General features: G+C 40.3%; 1 protein-coding gene across 1 annotated transcript; it reads left to right on the top strand.

Moving 5' to 3' along the window:
* Window positions 1-5286: 5286 nt before the first annotated feature.
* On the top strand, window positions 5287-15203 carry pld3 (phospholipase D family member 3). The gene is made up of 12 exons (XM_083984777.1): window positions 5287-5488; window positions 7228-7312; window positions 8090-8140; window positions 9453-9610; window positions 9960-10140; window positions 10333-10450; window positions 11313-11440; window positions 11803-12000; window positions 12376-12515; window positions 13237-13402; window positions 13502-13601; window positions 13968-15203. The coding sequence occupies exons 2-12, from the start codon at window positions 7292-7294 to the stop codon at window positions 14153-14155; spliced, it is 1449 nt and encodes a 482-aa protein (XP_083840903.1). The 5' UTR covers window positions 5287-5488; window positions 7228-7291; the 3' UTR covers window positions 14156-15203.
* The last annotated feature ends 8484 nt before the right edge of the window (window positions 15204-23687 follow it).

Here is a 23687-nt window from a genome sequence, read left to right as displayed (position 1 = left end):
GAGAGAGAGAGAGAGAGAGAGAGAGAGAGAGAGAGAGAGAGAGAGAGAGAGAGAGAGCAGGAGAGAGAGAGAGAGAGAGAGAGAGAGAGAGGGAGCAGGAGAGAGAGAACAACAGATCGATAGTGAATGACTAATGAAGTACAGTGCGCGGCAGGAAGAACATGAGTCACTACAATAGTCCTACCTGTGGGTGTTAACCTGGGTCTTTTAGCTCTATTAAGAAATAAACTGTTGTTAAAGTCAGGTTTACCTCTATGAGTCCATCTCTTCTTTGTTTAATGCAACAAAAACACTTTTTGACAAACCAGTGTCTGGTATGTGCCTTTAAACAAAAACAAAACTATATTTAATTAAATATTACATGAAAATGAAGAGCAAAATAATTATACAAATTGTACACTTGTCATTTCAACCATTCAATTAAGATTGTTTTCATAACCAGTATGGCTGTATTTTTACAATTAAATGATTATTTGTGTAGTCTCATGAAAGGTTCTAAAAAACAACAAAAACTGGGGTAAATAACCAGAGCCCAGTGTCTTCACACAGCAACAATGAGTAACTCCGGACATTTGAGAGAATGGAACTAGCTTCAAATTTTCCTTCATATGTGATTTAAAGGACAGATTTCAGGTTGTGTAATAACTAACTGTCCCAACTACTACTACTAACACATACTTTTTGCAGCAAATAACAAACAGCTGTTTTAGCAGAACTGATAGATGCGGTCAAACATTAACTATATTACAATTTTGACCACATATTTAAAATACATTTTCAAAATAGTCTAAATGTTCTGCATACTTAAAGTTGTTTTTTTTAAGTCAGTGGTGCTCTAAAATTATAAAGAAATTTCCAATTTTACAGAGGGAGGAGCAGCTGCTGTTGAAGAAATTAGGAACGTAAAGCCCCTGTACAGACTTTTCATTTAGTGTTGATTTTGGCGGCCCCTGTGGACGAAAGCAGCGGAATGAAGACTGCATTTCCCACTGTCATTAAGACAATTGTCTGGCCAGCGCGTGTAAATTTGTTTTGGAAACGTCGGAAAGAAGACGGGACTTGCTTTTTTTTTTTTTTTTAGCAGCAGCATAATGTATCTATTCGTATGGTTTCGTCAGTGGTCCGACCCAACCATGCCTTCCAGAGGTATAGAATTAGACTACTTAGAAATAGCATATCTTCACACTGATGGGCTCATTTGTTGTTGTAGGTAACAGAGACACATCAGCAGAAACCAGAGACTTTTGCGTATCCAGTTAAAAGCTCCGTACAGGGGCTTTAAACCTCCAAACACACAGGTTTTCATGAAATTTTGTGCCAGAGAAGTGATCAAAACAAAACAAAAGGAAAACCCGTCTGTGTTCCAGTGTTTCAGTCTGAATGATAAAACCTACATACACCAGCAAGAGGATCGTGAGCAGCCATTACCAGCCTGGTTTGGTGATGTCAGTGCTGTTTATGGCCCACGCAGTCATAAACACCAGACTCAAACCACACAGAGATTCTGTACTTAATAAAAGAAAAAAGACAGGGGTGGGGTTTGGGTGGGGTCGTTATTTGCATAATCTCACATTTAGAGACAGGTGTAAACACAGTTTTACAAGGAATCATTTGTTTTGATTTTGTGTTATTTGCTTAATCCACATATACTGGGGGTAAGAAACTGGGCCCATGTCAGATACACAGGACAGGAGCACCTCTGGGGTTGGACTCACGATAGCCACACGATAGTTAAGCGACAGAATATGTGCTGGAACAAATGACCCACTGAAGCCCCCCTCAAGTAATGCAGTGGTCCCGAGGTCACATTTACTGCACAATAGTGAAGAGGAGACATTAATACAACTTTAAGCACCTGAACATAACAGCAGGATCGTTGTTAGAGAATCAGTTACCCAGAATGCAAAGGGCAAAATCATTTAGGTAAAAAGCGTCTTTAAGCAGAACTACGTTGTGTCAAAAAGGGAAGTGTTGTAAGCAATGAGAGGCAAAGGTAGTGGTGAGCTAAGGCTGCCACTCTGTGACTCAGTGGTTTCAGTCCTGACGTCGTGTCACGGGGACAAAAACACACCTCGTCTGGGAAACTGGGAAAATTAATTCAGCCCACTATTGGCAATTCAGGAAGTTGATAGGAAAAAAAGGGGACGGAGAGTTATGGCGGTGCAAGCTGTCAACTCACTGAAGATTATATGATGCGTTTACAATACATTTAAGCAGACATTACAGACGTACTTGTTGAGGAAGCTTTGCAATGCAAGAATGTGCTCTGTTCACAAAGCAGTGAAAAAAAATCTTCTCACAAATCATCCGTTTATATAAAAATTTTCTTTTTTAAAGATCACAAAAGGAAAAGCATTCAGGTTGGACAGCGAACAACGAGCAGAGAGATAACTCTTGAGAAGAACTGAGCAGTGTGTGCAGGTAAGTGAACGGAGCATCAGTGGCTGGGAGAGGACGGACCTCGACTACGGAAGTGAAACATGTCACCTCTTTATAACCTGACCATAACTCTGCCTGTGTTGCTGTAAAAAAATAAAACTGTCTAGGATGTTTCTGGGCCCGTCTCCATGGTTACACACACAGACAGACGCGCACACAGTACACAACGTGAGAATTAATACACAAATACAAAATATGCTCAGTAATAGTAATACTGTTTTGCTGATGTTTGTATTCTGAAGGGAAACGGAGTGTGTGTGTGTGTGTGTGTGTGTGTGTGTGTGTGTGTGTGTGTGTGTGTGTGTGTGTGTGTGTGTGTGTGTTAATGTTGGAATTCTTTCAGTCTGGCTCTTTCTTTCTTATCAAACGACAGGTTTCACAGCAAACATAAGGAAATATGACCATTTGCCACACCTTTTCATAAAGGCACATTCCACTGTTTCTAATGGATATTCATTTTCACTCTGTATTGTACAGTGTAGGCAGTAAATAATAGACAAAAAACCATAACCTACACTTTGTCTGGCTTTCCCCCTCCCCGTTATCCCCATGGTCTGAACATCTCAGAGATCGCTGGCTGAACTTGCATTGTGGCGCCCCCTGTTGAATCATGAATGGCTGAGCTCAAACTACCTATAGTTTTAGATCAAAATATATCAAGCTGAAAAATAAACTGCACAAATAATAAAGGAAAGCCCAATAGCTCGGCTTTATTCAGAAATTATCCAGTGGCACCTAAGCTGTCCAGACATCAGTAAAGATGTCACAGGCCCAGTATGAGAAGTAAATACACTCATGCTGACCATTACAGCTCTCAGAGAGAAGCATGCATTGTACATTTATTTACAGTTGTAATACACATGTACTGTGTATCTAGTTTTGTGGCATCTACACATCCATACTGAACAGACAAACAGACTGTCAGCACAATGCAACATTTAACCGGCCAACCACAAGTGAAGTGTCACACTGTATCACCAGGCTGAGACAAATATTGCTTTAGATATTTCGTCCTCACATCATCCACGATACAAGATAGAAGTCATCTTACTAAATAATAACTAAATCAATTTTGAGGGACAAAGAGGAGATTTGCATCGCCTCACACTGCAGTGTTACATGGATAAAAATGAATGAAAAGCTTGTCACAAATATGCCTCAGTTCCTTGCACAAGGGAATGACATCATTTTGATTATGTACCACATCACACACAAAATGTAATGAGAGAAATATTAGAACTGCTGCGACTAATTATGTTATTTGACTAAATATGGAACTATGTATTATACAAGTATTTTCAATCAGCTACTGCCTGACATTGGACGTGGGTGATCTTTACTGAATACATATTCCTCACCTCTTCAATCGTAGCCTTGGTCTGTCTGGCTCATCCCAGCAAGTGGAAATTCAACGAGACTTAAAAGAAGCAAAGAAGAAAGTGTATTTATTAGACGCTGAACATTATGTTAACACAGATAAAACATAGACAGGACGGGTAAGAAATCTATGATCTACTGTTATGCTAGGGGCTGGGTGATGTGATTAGAGTTGAACAAAAAGCACAATGCAGACAAAACTTAATGAGATGTCAACAAGAGAAGGTGGATTTGGACAGGCTTCAGAGAGTAAATGTGTTTAAGTAGCCTAAATGACAAAATAAAAATGCCTCAATCTTATTTTTTTTAATAGCATAGGTAATGTTTTATTGTTGGAATGGGAAAATCTTCACAACACACTGAAGCAAATCCCCTAACCCTGTGTTTAAGAGAAACATACTAAATGAAGACAGCCCAACACATATACCAATGGATTCATGTGATTTATTTTTCTTTCATTAGATATCTGCTGCCTTCACATCTAGGCTAAATACTTTTTTATAGCCCGAACATTATGAAATTGAAATTAGGAAAACAAACACAGTTGTGCTCATTGTGCTTGAGACAATATGGGGAGATTAAACTTCAAAGTTTGAGCCACTGTGTGTTAAAAAACAACTTTATGTAGGCTATACGATAGCTCACCTCAGCTACAGGTGTACAATCACACTTCTAAAACACAGAATGACCAGTTTTGGTGTTTTCAGACCTTACTACGCACAGATAAGGGACGGACAGAAAGGAGGATAGCTTAAAAATGCTAATTGTAAATGTTTGCTGAGCGTTAGCCAGACAGGCTAACTCCATGGATGTATTATATTAACTAACTCACGTGAGGGGGAGTGTGAGGGGCCTCAAAGCATCAAATGATAACTCTCTCAAAAACCATTATAAAATCATCAAAATAAGCTGCTATGGTTTATGTTACTGTACTTATATCACTGTTGGTGTTACCTGTAACATCACATCACCTGGATGTTGGTCTCAGTGTAGTTATGCATCCGTAGCGGTCTTTCACCTTAGCCTCTACTGAGCTCAATATCTGTTTGTCTGTCTTACCCATAGACTGGTCTTACCTGTCCTGGTTTAGATGTTGTTCATCCTGGACTGGGGGGTCGAGCCTGGCCCTGGCTGCCCACCGGTATCTATCTACATGGCCGTCAACTGGTGGTTTAACGGCAGGTTTTACTAACATGTGCACATGTAATATTATGCTGCGTTGTAAGGACTTTAAACACAGTAAGCGGTACATTACATGGCCAAATATTACTTTTAATGTTCACTAAACCGTGTGTGTGTGTGTGTGTGTGTGTGTGTGTGTGTGTGTGTGTGTGTGTGTGTGTGTGTGTGTGTGTGTGTGTGTGTGTGTGTGTGTCACCATGGATACACAGCGCCCTCTGTTGGTGCAGAGTGAGAGCTGCACTTGTGCTCTAGTAGTCACGTGCCCGTCTCTCCTCCAATTGGCTGTTCGCTCGGGTCACATGACCACCTCCCTTCTCGCTGTGTTGTTTGTAGCTCTGTCGGCACTTTAACGACGTAGTGAAAGAGCTCCTCTTTGTTTTTGTTTCTTTTAACAAAATGAAACAAGGGTCTTAAATGTTGTTGTGCGTAAATCACAGACGTTGACACCATCACATGCGGGATCCTAACTAACCAGGACGCGTGATAACAGGTGGGTTGGCAGTTTTCTCGAGCTGAGAGTGAGTTGTTTTTGTTGTTTTGCACTGTCAGCGAACTCCTTGGCTGCTCAGTAATCCCAAAGTTATGTTCAGGTTTAGGTTTGTTAATAATATTACAATCTTAAAATTTGCTCTGTATATTGTCATTCATCCTACAGTTTACTCCAATACGCATAAAGTGGTTGTAAGGGCTTAAATATCCATGTTAATCTCCAAAGTGGCCTTCATGAGCATACTTTTATTTTGACCTACAAGCTTTGTGTTATCTCATCTGAAGCTCACAAAGTGGCCGTGTTTCTCCTGTGTTATGAGTCAGTCTCGTCTGACTCACTCTCACTTCAACACAACCACTGGAGGAACAACGTTAGTCTTCCCTCTGCACCGACAGAAACAGGCATCCTCTGTCAGGACGAGGTGTTAATGTGATGCACAAACCAGGCCTCAAAGGCCTGGCACCCTTTGTCATAGAAACCTAAAGCTTTAATGTTTATTTTAAATGTAGCCTAGAGACTGTTGGGAATTTGCTCAAGGCATAAAGGGTAAAAAAAATCATCACAATATGGAAAAAGGCACTGGGGTATCAGTGAACTGTGTTACAGCTTTCTTATAGTGTTTTCAACTGTCTAGGATGTTTCTGGGCCCGTGGATGTTTGGCATAAATTCCGAAATTCCAAGTATTCACCGGGCAAAGCTCACACACGATCGAACAGACAAATTGATATCATTAGCAGGTCATTAATTGTTTTTGTTCATAATGGTTTATCACTCACAGTACATGAGTAACATTATCATGTTTCATTCTCTATCTGACCCAGGTCTGTGTTTGCAGTTAAAGATTTGGCATACATTCCTTATTCCAGATTCTGGTTCAGTATAACCTGGTTTTCACTGTCACACAAAAGCTGAAAATCCTAACTGGCTGTTCATATAAATGTACAACAAAAAAGACACAATGTTTCATGTTTTATTCTGGACATAATTTGTGAAAAAGGCACTTTATCATCTAGTCTATCATGCCAGTATGATCCCATACCAGCAGCTATAATAAGTCACATGTTTCTGTAAGGAGATACCAACTCTTGTGACTGTTGGTTAAAGGATGCACGGTTTTAGGACACTGCTGCTGTCAGCTGTTAAATTGCCACACTTCCTCTCTCAATCAAATCACAAGACCTTAGGTTCCAGTAAACGGTTTGTCATGGTCACATATTTTAATTGTAAACATTATTTATAGTATAGTAATTGATAAACAGTGTTTTTTAGTGCTTGTGAGCTAAGCTCTCATCGCCTCCAGCTGACCTGCACACAGCCCATCAGCAGCTGGAGCGGCATGTGTCTTTGTGTTAGACATGAGCTGTGCAGGTTATTCTCTGTCTCTGGTGGCGAAAACATCCAGAAGCTTCTCTTTGTAAAGTCTGTAAATGTTAAGCAGAGGTGTGTGTGTTTCAAGGAGAGACAATAGTGTTTGAGACTGCCATGTTGATTTATGACTCTTTCCTACTCAAACAAAACTTCTCAATATTCAGTTGTCAGATTTACTTTATTTCTCCATTAAAAACAAGTGTTAATCCCCAACTGTACACAGATTTGTGTAACGAGAGTGCAGTCATCTTATGTCATAACATAAGGCATACATAGACATTCATTTTCTACCTCTTGTTGCGACTTTGAGCTGCCAGTGAGTGGATGATGATGATGCAACATTGTGTTTTTTGTTCCTTAATTTGTTCAGAGCTGCAGACTCTGAGCTGAGGGTTGATACTGAGTCAGATGTCATTTTGTCCTTGAGCAGGAAGATGGACATCACCTACAATAAGGTAAAGTTTTTTCAGGCTGTATTTAAATTCATGAATCAGTGTTGATTGAATACTTACCACCTCAGATTGATTGGGTTTGTTTTGTCTTTTTGTTATCAAGTGGAAATTCCAAGTATTCACCGGGCAAAGCTCACACACGATCGAACAGACAAATTGATATCATTAGCAGGTCATTAATTGTTTTTGTTCATAATGGTTTATCACTCACAGTAACATGAGTAACATTTACTTAAATAAATAAGTACTTAGAACTAATTTGTGTAAAGGAGGAAATAAGACAGATTAGTATTGCATTATAGATGTGCTACTCAAACAGTGTGAATGATAATGCTGTAAATATATGTAAATAATTTGTATCAAATCCCGACTCAGGTGGCCCTTTGCTGCATGTCATTCCCCCTCTCTCTGCCTCCAGTTTCCCGTCTCTCTCGACTTTACTATCGATTAAAGGCTTTACAACTACTACTGGAACAACTACATTCTTCATGTAGTAAATAGATCAATGCTGTTTCATCTTGTCAAAGGTTTTACTCTCATATTTGTAGCCAGTACTCTCCAGTTGTATGGACACGTTCATTGTGCAATAGGGTTTGTTTTTTTCCACACAAAAAAACAACCGTTGTGGAAATCAGACTGTTCAGACCCACTTACAAGCATCATTGTGTAAACACTGGTGGCTTTAAACATTGCAATTCCTCTAAGCTTTCCTTATGAAATAAATGTTTTGGTCTGACTTTGTTCTGTCATTGTGTTTATGTGTTACTCTGATGCTTGTAGCTGGTTCATGATGTGGAGCAGAGGAGACAAGACAACAGAAAAGCACAGCTGGTATGCTACAGAACACACTCAAACACAGGGACGTGCACATGACTATAGAGGGGCAGGGGCTCAACATCAGAAAAGGGCAGTATGTACAATTTTCAGGCCTTAAAGCAGAAGTAAGCGATCCGGTCGTTTTGGCTAACTTCTTGTCAGCCGATGGAGTTAGCAGTCCCCGCCCTCGTCCCTACGTCACCGCATTCATGCGCATCCCTTGGCTGCACACACAGAGAGGACCGCCCCTTTATGCCGTTCTCTCTCCTCATTGGATAAAGGTTGTAGGATACAAGGAAAGTTTTCTCTTCGGCTTACAGCAGAGCAGAGTGACTGACAGACCCGTGTTTCAGACCAAACACTCTATATAAGTGATTGCCGTCGGAAGATATAACTATTTAAGCCCTGTATTAACACAAACATTCCGCTTACTTCTGCTTTAATATCAAAATAAATAAATTAAATTAAATTACGGTAACCATTTAGTCGGTAGAGAAAGCCTGCACGCCTTCAGGACTGCAGTCAACCTGCTGGACCAATTTCCCAACTTCCCGAGTCATGACTTCTAAACTGGTAGGTTAAGGCTAATATGGTATGGGGTGCACATCTACATGGCTTGCAGAAGAAAAAAAATCATGTGAGTGCAAGTGCAAAACAGAAGTACAGGCTACACATCTATATGTGACAAAATCAAGAAATGACTACTGTGACTGCTAACAGCAGCAATATTTACAACAGCAACGTCACAATTACCGATAATTCAACATCTGGAAACAAATTCAAATAGTCAGTGAAATTGAGTGAGTGATTCCTTCTGTTGCTGCTGCTGTTCACTACATTCAGGTGCTGTTAGACAGAGGACGGGGTGGGGCTTAACTCTTAACAAGCAGTGAGCTAAACAAACACAAATGGGTGCTTTTCTGAAATATGACTCATATTAAGCTCGTTGAATAAGTGGACGGCAACTTGTCAGAACCCACAAGGAAGTTATGTTGGTGGATTTATAACTCACAAGGTTTAAGTCACTCCACTGTCACGTCTCATCTATGTGCGGCACACACACACACAGAGTTATCGATGAGGCAGCAGCTTGTACTTCTCTCTCTCTCTCTCTCTCTCTCTGGACATGCATGTGAGGGAGCGCGCACCACGTGCCTGCTCGAACACACATAGTAAGCCAGCTCAAATCAAGTCATTTGCACTCACTGGTGGTACTTCATCACAAAAGGCTAAACAGAGGAATGAGGAAGCAGTTGCATGAAAATACAAGGAAACATTCCAGAGATAAAATTGATTTACTCTACATCGATCAATGCACTCTCTCCAGTATTCCAGGTGTGTGGTTGCTTTGGCCACTGTAGCTACTCTGTTGCTGGCTGCCATGGCTGTATATAACCTCCTGAATCCAAGGGTTTCCTCTTCCCATCCTGCCCCGAGCAGCAGCCTCCATCTGCCCCAGGCAGCGTCCTGCAACGACCCCTGCAAGTAAGAAAGCTTCACAGTCCTGTCATTAAGAATAATTAATTTCACTCTTGACATAAACAGGCAGCAGGCCGTACCGTGCCTGTGCTTCATGTGTGTGTGAGCAAACAATTGGGCCATATTGTGATATTGTTAAAAGCTCCAGAGAAAGAAAGCAATTGAATCATAACTTTTAATGTTAAAATGACAAATCAGTGCTTTGCTTCCAAAGGAGTGCTGGCAAGATAGTTATTGGGTCAGGCATTTTACTTTAGAAAAATAAACATGATGTGATGGTGACACTGTGTCAGTCAGACTTGACAGGCAGCACCAGGAATACGATGCTAGTAAAGTTTCCTCTCCTCCCGATCAGGATCGTTCTGGTGGAGAGCATCCCTGAGGGGCTGGAGTTTAACTCCAGCACCACTCACCCCTCCATCTTCCAGGCCTGGCTCAATCTAGTAAATGAAGCTCGCGACAGTCTCGACATCGCCTCCTTCTATTGGACCCTGACCAACAAAGACACTGGCACTCATGAGCCGACAGCTGATCAGGTCAGCTGGCTGTTATATATACAGTATACAGTATATGGCTGAATATACATGTATGTTTGTCTATGATTAGATTTTTTCTTTGAACCATCACATATTTAATCTGAAATCCAATCCAGTGATTTTTTAACAGATGCTTTTCTTTTGTGTGTAACTGTCAATAACACTAAAGTTATTCCCTTGCTGTGGCCACAGGGTGAAACCATTCTGAAGAAACTAGCTGAGCTTTCAGGGAAGGTGTCTGTTCGTATCGCAGTCAACAGACCACAGGAGGGTCGGCCTCAGGACGACCTCAGGCTGCTCAACGACTCAGGTGATGCTCTGCTTTAAAAGTATTTTAATTAATTTTGTTATATTGATTTCAATCACATGACTTCAACAGACCTTAATGTTTACTTTGTATTCAAATTAAGTTTTTTAATTTAATTCAATTTCACAACTAGAATTAAAATTGTCCCTTGTTTTTTTCCAAACATAAGTTCAAAAAGAAAAGTCAAGGTTCGTGCATAAACTCATAGCTACTTCATATAGATCATATTTACATATTTCAATGAATTGGCACGCAGAATAGATTAAAAGACCTAATGTATCTTTAGTGCAGGTTAGTGTTGAATAATACTAATATAGATTAAAAAGACAACATTTTAGGTATTAAGGATCAGGAGAATCCGCAAAACAAAAATTAAACTGAATTTATTTTGTCTTTGTCTGACAGAACAGAATATTTGGCTCTGCAGTGTTTCACAGGAAATTCAGTAATTTCACTCAGTAATGTCTGGTCTCAGTGAGTTTCATAATAACACATGATGCGAGACAATGATTGTGTCCCCATTCAGGGGCCACATCCTGCAAAGGACATGGTCCTCAGAACTGTATTAGATCATGAAGGCTGGATCAAATTGAGGCAGTTTGTCACCCAGCAACAGTCGTTCACACAACCTAACAAACATAACGGAGTTAGCATGATGGGACATGGGAAATAAATAAATAAAAACAAGAAGGCAATTGCCAGTAAAGTGCAATAAAAGAATGCAGATAGCAGATTAAATAACAATGATAAGAATAAAAAAGATAATGTGGTCAGGTCTGCATTTACCAGCATGAATTAATTTCTCACCATTATAACTTTTGGTTTTCAGGCTATAATGAATTTTTGATGTGTGTATGTCTTTCAGGAGCTGATATCAGGACAGTTAACATGAGAGAGCTCACCTCCGGAGTCCTTCACACCAAGTTTTGGGTTGTAGACAAGAAGCACATTTACATTGGCAGTGCCAACATGGACTGGAGGTCCCTCACACAGGTATATGGTCATGAGATTTGTTTGTTTGTTTTGTGTGTTTATAAGAAATTCAGTTTTGTTTAGACCTTTCACCTAATTATCATTCAAGTATGATAAAGGATCCCAAGCATTAAATCCTACACCTACAGTGAGTGAACGGTTTTCTGGTTCTCAGTTCTGGCAGAATAATGCTTCTGCTTTCAAGAGGAAGTTCCCATTGACTCTTGTGACTTTCGGTCACATGCTGTGTCATGATAATAATTTAATTATCATACTGTGGCTGACCGTCATCAGTATCTTAAACCTCATCTCATTTTAGTGGTGACATTGGGATCAGTAAATCACAGAGGGAAATAAGTGTTTATTCTGCGGTTGGTCTCCAGGTGAAGGAGCTGGGTGCAGTGGTCTACAACTGCAGCTGTTTGGCCGCAGACCTGGGTAAGATCTTTGAAGCCTATTGGTTCCTGGGGGAGAGTCAGAAGATCCCATCACCCTGGCCATCCAGTTTCTCCACCCTCTACAACAAGGACACACCTCTTGAGCTGCCACTCAACAACACGCCATCTAGTGTTTATCTGTCGGTGAGATACAAGGCGAAATGGAGGATTGACATTTTTATTGATGATTCATAAAACTGAAACCCTCAAATCTCCAATAGCAAACAATAGCATATGTGTGCTATTGTATCCCACTGAGTGTACCATAAGCATTGTTTCTCCCTTAGGTGTTCGTAAAAAACATTTTTATAACATTTAATTTGTATGAAAAAAGTCTCCTGTGATCTTTTATCAGTAGACATTTACAGTGCGCTTCCAGTAACCACTGAGTGGGACCAACAGTCCAACTCTACTGCACTCCTCCTTCTATTATCATCTTAAAGGCTCTACTGTATTGATTACAAATCAAGAAATGATGAACTAGATCTCTTTTTTTCTCTTCTCACCACTCTCTCTCAGAGTTCCCCTCCGTCCTTCTGTGCAGCCGGCAGGACTCCAGACCTTCAGTCCATCCTCAGTGTGATGGAAGATGCCCAGAGCTTCATATACATCGCTGTCATGAACTACCTGCCCACCATGGAGTTTTCACATCCTAAAAGGTACAGATGGTCAGATGTAACTACAGGGAGGACAGCTGAGGAGAGTCGGATTCAGGTTTTACAGTTAGTGAAGCTCTGAGGTCCTGTAGCAGGTGGTGTGGGTCAGGGGTGGCTTTCACAAAGAACAACTTTACAATACTGACTGTTGATCCAGTCAAGGACTTGCCTAATGCAAGTTTGAGTATTTCACAAAATGATCTGGTTTGTCAACATTGTTATGTAGAGAAACAGTGTAGAGAGAGTTTTTCGAGACAGATTTTTCTTTTTATTGTTCCACTTTTCTAACTGTTGAATCCCTCCAGTTTCCTCCTGGGATAAACAGAACTGAATGGTTTGGCACTGTTCCTCAGTCAGCCATTTTTTATACTGACTTTTAATTTACCCAGAATTCAATATACCAAAGACTGGCAGAAGAAGTGGACAGCTTTGTGCAACCAGTGAGTTAAGACATCTATGTAAATTCTGACTTTTTGTCGCATCTGAGTCAGAATCAAAGTGTAACCAGCCCCAGACCTTTGATAACCTTATGGATGAAGTATATCTTCATATGTCACCAATCTTTGTTTGAAACTCTGATTCAGCTTTCTGTAACCTAATTGAACAGGTTTACCTCCTAAATGAAGCCTACAGTTGTACCACTGATGTTTTTAGCGTTTCCCGTGAGAGTTGAATGGTTCGTAGTGTGACGATCCCGTGTCCTTGCATGTGACGCCGTCTGCAGGTACTGGGCCGACATCGACACCCAGCTGAGGAGAGCAGCGTATGAGAGGAGGGTCAAGGTGCGCCTGTTGATCAGCTGCTGGGCCAGCACCCAGCCAGTCATGTTTCCCTTCCTGAAGTCTCTGGCCTCAGTTTATGACCCCAAAAGCAAACTAGACATCCAGGTGGTAAGTAGCTCTTCTTTATGTCTTTATGACAAAAAAAAGGAAGTTGTATATCTTATGGGATACTTAACACAATATATCCTGATGACCTCTTGTTTTCAGAGGCTGTTTGTGGTGCCTGCCAACCCCAAGCAGAAGGAGATTCCCTTTGCCAGAGTCAACCACAACAAGTACATGGTGACCGACAAGATAGCTTACATAGGTGAGGCTGCAGATACTTAACACGATTCATGTGAAATATACATAACAATGTCAGTAATTAGCTTTTGAGTAGCTTTTTCATGAATCAAACTGTGAGTTTATTCACTCATACAGTATACCACAAATGTTAACATTCACAGGAATCTCTGTACTTCATTGACCGATTGGAGAGCTAGGAATTGAAAATGACACACTAAATGAATAATTGATGAAAAAAATCTAATAAAAATGAATTTATCTTTTTTTTTTTCAATTAATTGAAAATATTCATTAGTGATATAAAATAAAGGTCTAAAATGTAACAAAATGTAACAAAATGTAAATAAATAAAAAAGTAACCCATGTCTCCCGGTTTCTCTGTCCTCAGGTACGTCTAACTGGTCAGGTGACTACTTTGTGAACACTGCCGGCTCAGCGTTGGTGGTCAACCAGACTGCGTCACAGTCCGAGGAGCCGATGTTCCAGTCACAGCTGCAGGCTGTGTTCGAGAGGGACTGGAGCTCTGACTACAGCACTCCCCTCACCCAACACTCAAACCTCAAAGACTTCTGTTAGTTTCCACAGAACACAATTGCAAACACCATCAGTCTGCATTAGGGCAACATGGCTATTACAGTATTATCGACCATATATTTTAGTTTTTCAAGTGTTGTGCACTATGTCAGGTGCACCAGTCAGCTAATCAACTGGTCACAAAGTAAACGTGGAACGCTAAAGTCGGCTGCACACGATTCATCAGTGAAGCAGTTTCCCTGTTTGCTCGGTCTAAAGGATGAGTCAACTTCAGTTACACCTAAGGCTTAGTGCCAGTAAAGTGCCATCAAACCACATAACTGCCAGAGGTGCTTTTTTTTAAAGGGGACAATCCTCTTCTTCTATTAAAGCTTCATGTGTAAGTAATCAAAAGTGACTTGATACCAGCATCCACAACCAGTGTCACCTCTAAAAAACAACAGAGAAATCCATGTGGTTTGTGTTGTGTCATGCTGGTAGAGCTAGGGGGCGCTGTTTCATCTTTCTATTTAGGTACTTTCCATTTTCACCATCACTCATGGTATTAAAGATGAATCAATGCATTTTCTTTTTCACAACCTCAGTCTCTATGGGAGTTTTTTTTTTTTTTTTAATCTCAGGGAGTAAACATTGTGTATTTTCTTAATTTGCTGGAATTTGATATAATCACTGCTCTGTGTGCTGTGCCTAAGATGAGATATTTGTTTTAAATAAAGTCTTAAGGACTATTTAAAAAAAATTAATACTGAAGACAATTTTCATCCAGCAGAGTGGGAGTGTGCAGCAGCATTAAATGACAAATTAAATTTCCACTGTGTGGAGTGATTGAAACTACTAATTAGCAGAGAGATGGTTGTTATGGCAACTGTCCAAGTAAGTGTGTTTACTTATAGCAGCAGGTTTGAAAAAACCTTTGGAGCAGTTATTATGTTCATGTCCTTATCTCCTTGCTCCTTTTAAAGAAATTATTTTCAATAAATGTCTGATTCACTCCAACGTGTTCCAGCATCTTTTATATTCTTCTTGTGCTCTTAGTGCACACACTACTCAACGCAGAGGGGAAATACATTCTGGCCTTTTTTTAAAGTGAATTCTTGGGTTGCATTCATTTGAGAGCTGCACTTAAGCACTTCACAATACAGTATACAGTTAGCTCAAATAAAGAGGCCACAAGTTGGAAATAATTGTTGGATGTTTGTCTTTTTCTCCACATTACGACAGGTATATTGCCTTTCAATCGGGAGAAGCTCAGGGATATTTGGCTGTGAAAGGTCAGAGACCAGTGGCCAAGTGTGAATTGCAGGACTCTAAACTGCCTTGTCAATTAGCTAATTTTGGCATAGACTCAAATTCTAGGCACATGTTACAGAAGAGAAAGCACCTGATCACAATGTGGTCAACCACAGCAAAGAGTCTGAATAGCTTGTAGCTAAATGACAGTTCACTTAGGCTATTGGTTTATAGACTAATGAATGTCTGGGTTGTTGAATGCCCAGGTTGACAATTTTACCTGTTTTAAATTAAACCAGCAAAATTAAGTCCAGTGTTCCCTCGGAAATAAAACACAGCTTGAAATCCAGTACTGTATACAGTAGTATTACTGTAACATGAGGTCTGTTATTATAATGACAGTAGGCTAATGGAGCTGGCCTCCTGTGGTGATGTTGTACAGTGCAGTTGTCACTTTGTACAATAGACCCGTCCCGCTGAGCTCCTCTGTCGCCATACATTCCCACAAGCCTCCATCTGCGCGCAGCAGCGTGGAGGAGGAGCGTGTACGGGACCGGGACCGGTCAGCAGGACGGACATGGCGCCACTCAGCCCGGCATATCGCTGCTCAAATGAACGGGAGAGGCATTTTGTTGGCCTCTAAACTGCTAAACGGTGATGTCACCTGCGATCATGGGCGAGCTACGTCTGAGTGTGACCTCCTGTGGGAAGATGCCGCCGATGCGCAAAAACCACCGAGACTTTCTGTGGGTGAGGCTGCAAAGTTTTGAGACAGAGAACAGACACTGAAGTGGACACTGAGGAGGAATGAAGGTAGGCTCTGAGAACAAAGAACCACATCGATCAAGTCAGAAGTAGATGAAAAGTTTTTGTTTTTTTTCCTCAAATAACCTTTGTTTTAAGCGCGCCTCTTGTGCTTTCCTCTCCAACTTCCCATCAAGTTTGTTTATTATAGAAACACGCACCAACAGGTCTAGAGCTGTAACTTACAGCTGACCTTGACTCCATCTGACGCCTGTCAGGTTATTATTAGACATGCAGCTGCATATAGCACACAGTGAAATACATATGGCTGCGCATGTTTATAAAGCGATGATAGGTTTTACAGTTTACTCAGCAGTAAAGTAGTCGTCCTGCAGCCTCCTGTTTAACTATGAGGACGAAATACAGAGCTCGCTATTGTGACTTAATAATATGTCAGTGTCTAGTGTTCATCTCCCAAACTGCTGTCTGTGCGGTTTCAGCTGCTCCGCCCGGATTAAAGTCCCGCTCATGTCCTGAGTGTCCGCTCGCTCCCACCGGCCGTGTGGCTCCAAGGTACAGCGTGTTCACTCACACACTCAGCTCTGTGCTCTCAGATCTCTGTGCTCACTTCACTCACATGTTAACATCTAGAAATCTCAGAGGGCTTGGAGAAATCACAGGGGATCGAGTTAACATCTGCGAGGACAAAGAAAGTTATAGCGTTTATCACCGTCTCTATATATAGCCAAACTGTCACTTGCCTCCTTTAGCCTTTTTAAAAAATAAATAAATAAAAGTACAATTGTTGATCATCACAATCTTAAGGTTTATCTTATTTTTCAATATTTAACCTTTTCCCAAAAAAATATTGCAATTGTTATACGGTGTTTTTAAGAATGAGAATAATTTCTATTAGACAATTAAAGCAGATATCAGTGGAATGTTTTTGTTAATATAAGTCCTAAATAGTCCTATTTTCCGTCAGCAATCACTTACATGAAGTATTTCAGCCTAAACACGAGTCTCTCCGTCACTCTGCTCTGCTGTAACCCGAGGAGAAAATTTTCCTTGTGGGATACAAGTGTTATCCAATGAGGAGAGAGAACGGCATGAAGGGCTGTGTGTGCAGCCAAGGGATGCGCGTGAATGTGGTGACGTAGCACGAGGACCAATTGATGCCTGACAAGGGCGGGGGCTGCTAACTCATGGTGCGTTCAAAGAAACTCGTACTTTGTGTTTTTCCTTCCTGTGAAGTCATACCAGTTCGATCTGGTACGAGTTCACGGGTCGGAAGTTACGAGTGGCCGTTATAGGGAACTTTCACAGACAACAGGATGGTAAAAACACGAGCTACGGGTTACCTGGAACGCTACCAAGTCGTAGTTGTGACTTGAAGCTGTAACTTACGGTTTCAAAAGCCTGCCTTGAACGCAGCATTAGCCGAAACGGCCGTGAAGCTGATATCTGCTTTAATTACTCATGTTATGTAGCCTATGTGTAGTATAGTTTTGCTTTGCAATTTTGTATTCATTCAGTCAACCCATCAATTTCTGACTACAGGCATCTCAGAAGTGACTGGTCATTACAACAACCAAAATTGATAGCAAGAAACTGTGAGGAGCTCATGGGGATGGGGGCAGCATGAAAATTAGAGAAAGATACACGTTCACCTAAAGCACCTTTGTTATAGAGAAACAGAGCCATAACTTCTCACAATGGTCACTTATTGTTTAAATATTTTTCCAGATTGTAATCCTATCCTATCCTCCAATAGGCGTTTTGGGGGGTGTCATGTTGCAGTGGCAGATTTCTAACACTTGTGTGCAGCATTGGTGCAGGTTTCAACTGACATTTTCACAAAGCATTCCCTCCCTTCTTGTCTCACTCCACATCTTTCTCAGAGGATCCTCTGGGATCAGAGAAGAGAAAAATACAACCCAGTTAAACCCCGTCTGAAAATCTGAGCTTGGTTATCATGGCATGGATTGATTTTTTCAAATTTCACCAGAAGTGAAAATAAGTCACCAGATGAGCCTGGAAGATGTTGCTCTCCTTGCACTGCAGCACAGAAATATCATTAACACATTGAATTGAATAAGCCCATCGCTACAGTTTTAGCTGGAAATCCGTTGAGATAAAATTATAACACTGCTCTTTAGTTTTTAAAATCTATTGTCTGTAATGTGATTATTATGTGAGTCACAGTTCAGACCAGAGCATTGAGGCAAAAACTCCACTCCTATCCACTGGTCTAGTGGATAAGAGTGTTTACGGGTGTGTCTAAATGTGAGAATCAAACACACCCAATCTCTACTGACTGCAGATCACAGATCAGCCAGAGACGTGCTGTTTCATAAATACTCTACTGAGGCAGAGTGAGCTGTGTGGTGTTTTAGCCCAAATACAAAGAAGTCATCAAAAGACTTTAGGAGCTACACTTACGTCAACTGTCTCTTTCTCTCTATTTCTCTCTCGCTCTCCCTTATAGTTTTCATTTTGCAGCTATGAAGACACACCCAAACTAACCAGGCTCCCAAGTGCCATTCCACACAAATGCAGCTAAAGCAGGACACACACATGAACCCTGAGGTATCTCCTGCATGTCACTTCCCAGTGTGTAAACTATTCAGTGCAGGGGCCAAGCAGAGCAGCAGGGACGTGTCCAAGAGGTTATTTCTGTCTCCCATGCACCCCGCCTTTCCAGTGGTTCATGAAGTATGTCTGTACTGTATGTGTGTGTACGGATGAACAGCAGGTCATTATTGTGAACTGACCACCCAAGAAAAAGAGGATTTCAGATCCATTGCCCCACAGTTGAAGAGTCAGTTGTTTTTGATCCAGTCATTAAACTTTTCTCCAATGACCACTTTTGTAAAAACCATCGTACAGTAACAAGTGACCTACGATATGACAATGACAATAACAAAGTGAAAATTATAACTATGCAAGAATAAAAATAGGAATGCTAATACTTCTTAAATAACAATCAGACGATCGCCCTTAATATACAAATATAGAGAAATGCACTACTCTGAATTTCTATGGATGTTCAGATTTGATTGAAGTGAAAAGCGAACAGTGTTGTTATTCACATCTGTTCATCTCTGCAGCATCGAGTTGCAGCTAATGCTGTAATGGAAAGAGCTGTCAGGGGATGACTTCAGTGTAAGTGTGTGTATATGTGTGTGTGCTGCCCTGAGAACCACCCAGTAAAATGGAGACCCCCTCATTGACTCGACAGTGTTGTCATAGATTATATCTTTTCTTTCCATGCAGATGTTTCAGATGTTCTACACGGAGGACCAACCTGTAGCAGGTACTTCTCTTACCTTCAGCATCATGGATGTAGGTCTAAGATTAAATCCTGTTGTTGTTGTTGTTGTTGTTTTAATCTTTTATCTGTTTGGAGATCCTCACTATATATCATTTACCCAATTATCTGTTTGGTGGAGGTAAATTAGCTACATTTTTGACCATTTCACCCTATACCTACAGGATTTACCCTGATTAAAGAGGCTTCTCAGCCCCAGCATGACATCAGAGGAGAAATATCAGTGGGCATATCCAAGCTTGCAGGATTTCTAGTGTTGCAAATTTGCAATATTAGACCACACAAACAGTTACAACCTAATTGACTCACCAACCTGCTGCTGCTAGAGCCCAAGAGAGAAGAGATGCAAAACTACACAGAGATGTTCTTACAGTAAAGGTGGAATAATTTTATTTTCAGACACATTCCTCTTTTTATTCATATTCTAAAGGTTAATTGTGGTTTCATTTGCACAGAGATATACTGTATGTTTGGAAGAGATTGATCAAGAAAGCTTTGAGAACATATACATTTTATCTATCAAGATTAAATCACAGGACCTTTTAATCATCTATACATTAAATATTTACAAATATTTAATATTACACAATTTTCAGGCAGCGTTGTTTGTCCTCAGATGAAGATGTTTTCTTTTTTGATTGATAGAATCAACAAAAAAATATATTGATAAACAAAGTGCATAGAGATGTAGTCAGTGAATAAGAAAATAAAAGGCAGTTTACCACGCTTCAACACTATCAACAACAATCAAGATTAATGGAGATGAAAATGTGTTGGATAATGGATCCACATGACAGAAGAGGCAGAGTGTAAAACAGCAGCGGCAGAGCAGTAAATTAAATGGGAAAAAACACAATATTGTGAAGTTCACACAGGAGATATAAAAATGTGTTTTTGTCAATTAGTTTTGATTGTTTTATTGCAAGGATTGTTTCTTTTTATCAGAGAAAGGGGCAAATGTAAGTTTAAAAAAAAGAATAGTCTTCAATATTTGATTAAAATAAGTAGGCTATGCAGATCATGTCGCAGAAATACAACATAAACTGAAAACTGATGCTTGTTTGTTTGTTTGTTACTTTTTAATCTTTTTAACCCCTAACTGGGTGTGTCATGAGTGTGTGTATATGTATGTTTCAAACTGTCATTTATGTATTTTATGTATATTAAGGCAGCTTTTACCATGCACTTGAGTCCACAACAAATTTCCCCTGTGGGACAATAAAGTTTATTCTATTCTATTCTAACAAAAATATGTCACTGTCCCTTCAACACATGAGAAAAGAGAAAACACATGAAGTACTGTCATTTAGCACAATAGTCTAACTTTGTTCAAAAAGAATGGCATTAAACAGAGGAGCTGAGACAATTGCACTTTAATTACCACAGCGTCCTCTCAGTGGACACATGTGGTGACGAGGGTGCGAACAGTAAAAGGTGGAGCCCTGTCCCGTAACACAGCTGGTTGTGATCATACCTGCCTGGTGTGTGGGGAGAGATGGGAAACCACTACAGGTTCAGAACAGGTTGGAGGATGTGTGACTTTATGAACACGAACAATTTGGATTTGCAGGTTGTGGGTTAAAGCTGAAACTGAAAAATTCATCACAAAGTATTAATATTTATTTAAAACCTTCTCATTATGTGTCATCAACAGTTACAAATGGTAGTTAATCCCTAATCAGCGCTCTTCCATTTTAACCCTAAAAGATTATAGTAATAGTTCTTTAATACATTTTATAAGTTGCTTTAAGAATTAAGGAGTGGTGGGCCAAAAAACGACATGTAAGATGCATGGAACAGACAGGTGTAGATGTTTGATCTTAGTGTTCGTTTTGGGTCTGTGTGTAGATCTTCCTGCATAATGGTTTAAGAGAAATAAATCTGAAGGAGGATTTACACCAGGCTGCTCATGGCTGTGATAATCTATAATCACGAAAACCAATGAATAAAGCCATCAGTTATTTATTTCACGTATAAATGATTCAAAATGTTTGCCTTCTTAGATCGATAACACTGTGATGTTTTGATTGTTGAAATAATTCTTCATTGCTCTGAAGTTTTGAGTAAGAACCAAGCACAAAAGGTAAAAACTACAGTCAGAACGGTTTGCGAAAAACAGACAGAAGCAAACAAAATGCAGTCGGTACCTGCACTCATTGTGTGTCTGTCGGTCCATCTGTCTGTAACATACATGTAAGAGAGACTGACTGGGTTTACCCTGTAATGCCTTTAAGAAAGCACTTTCACAATGTGTGTATGTTGTAGTACTGATATAAACTGAAGGACTCTCTCTCTCTCTCCCTCAGGCAAGTCAGAGTCGACCAAACACAGCAGCCAAGAGAACAATGTATCATTAGAACTGCACACAACTTGAAATGGATTTACTGTGTATAACCATTTTTAGGAGGAGATTTGTTCATACTGTATGTCACATGCCAGCAACATGTTTATTTTATTGGTTTATAATGTTATAATTTAAAGCAGAAGTAAGCAATCCGGTCGTTTTGGCTAACTTCTTGTCAGCCGATGGAGTTAGCAGTTCCCGCCCTCGTCCCTACGTCACCACATTCATGCGCATCCCTTGGCTGCACACACAGAGAGGACCGCCCCTTTATGCCGTTCTCTCTCCTCATTGGATGAAGGTTGTAGGATACAAGGAAAGTTTTCTCCTCGGCTTACGACAGAGCAGAGTGACTGACAGACCCGTGTTTCGGACCAAACACTCTATAAAAGTGATTGCTGTCGGAAGATATAACTATTTAAGACTTATATTAACACAAACATTCCGCTTACTTCTGCTTTAACTCTTTTTAAATGATAAATTAGGTGATACTAAAACATTTTTGGATAATGTGTCATTTTTGTACAAGCTGCCTGGACCTTTATGTTGTTGGTATTTACTGAAGGTACAGTATTCGGCATGCTCACTCCAAGGTTACAGTGACGCTCAGGTGCCAGTCCAAAAAGTTTAAAGTGTGAGAGAATCGACAGCACTCATGGTAGTGATTGCACTTTCTTTATAATATAAATGCATAGCAGCAATACAGATAAGGATGCGTTTCGGCTTGTAGCCGTTGGTATTGGTAGGATTGGTATCCTACATACAGTGTAACAGTGGATGATCTCTGTGGAGGAGAAAATAAAACTTCCTGTTTCTGAACTCTCATTGTCTCATTATCCTCATCGTTCCTAAATGAAATCAACAAATTCAGATTTATTTTCACTCCTGATAATCATTGATGTTATTATGTTGAATTCAGTTGGCCATCAATTGATCTGAAGGGCCAATGCCAACCTGTTTCACCAGGTCCCCAATGGTCTCCAACGCACAATACTGGGGCTCTCTAAAAACACCTCTTCATAAAAGGAGTGGTTGTGTTTTCGTAAAAATGACAATTTCTTGGCTCATAACAAATTAGTCATATCTGCAAAAGTAGATGATGAATACTGTCAGGGAAGTTTTTAAGCTTGAAGGTCTGAGCTGTGAGTGGGCATCAAGAGGAGAGAACCTGTGTGATCCTCCTGACTCACTTTCTGTTAAACCCACCGGATTCTCACGGCTTTAAGTGTGTGTGTGTGTGTGTGTGTGTGTGTGTGTGTGTGTGTGTGTGTGTGTGTGTGTGTGTGTGTGTGTGTGTGTGTGTGTGTGTGTGTGTGTGTGTGTGTGTGTGCTGGCTCCATCCTCGATGACTCAGCTCTCAACTGCTCTGCAGTTTGTAGGGATTAGCTGAGGCATGTGGCAGACAAACATCACCACTAATGAGAACAGAAACTACGTTTACCGCCCAGAGACCTGATGAAGCCTCACACCTTGTCGCTGTGGGATGGAAGTCACAGGTTTATTAAAATCAGGCCAACACAATAAAAAAAATAAAAAAAAATCCATGGTGGAAGAATGAATACTGTAAGAGACATAAAGTTGACATGAAGATGTTCAATTCAAAGTGGTTGTCAAAAAGTGACGAGAACAGCACTCTAAAATATGTGTCCAGTGGGAAAGCATTGGTATGAAATTTGGCAGTTATGGTCCAAAGAGGATGCCCTAACAAATTTGGTGAGGCATTGACTCATCCAGCACCACCACTAAGTCAAAATGCTGCACTGAACATGACTAACAGCATTTGGATTTCATATCATTGGAAAGTATCATAGCCAATTATCATAATATGATTATGATAAATGTGTTATTATCATTTAATATAACATTTAAAATGAGTTATAAATTATCTTGTTGTGTGTTTTGGTATTGTCAATGATAGCATCAACTGT

The sequence above is a fragment of the Trachurus trachurus genome, assembly GCF_905171665.1.
Source record: "Trachurus trachurus genome assembly, chromosome: 13".
Classification (NCBI taxonomy): Eukaryota; Metazoa; Chordata; class Actinopteri; order Carangiformes; family Carangidae; genus Trachurus; species Trachurus trachurus.
This window is presented reverse-complemented; position numbering and strand designations above follow the sequence as displayed.

Coding starts and splice junctions, on each gene's coding strand:
- pld3 (XM_083984777.1), top strand. CDS start 7,292: ATGGACATCACCTACAATAAG. Junction 10,451..11,312: donor CAGGCTGCTCAACGACTCAG/GTGATGCTCTGC, acceptor TATGTCTTTCAG/GAGCTGATATCAGGACAGTT. Junction 11,441..11,802: donor ACTGGAGGTCCCTCACACAG/GTATATGGTCAT, acceptor GTTGGTCTCCAG/GTGAAGGAGCTGGGTGCAGT.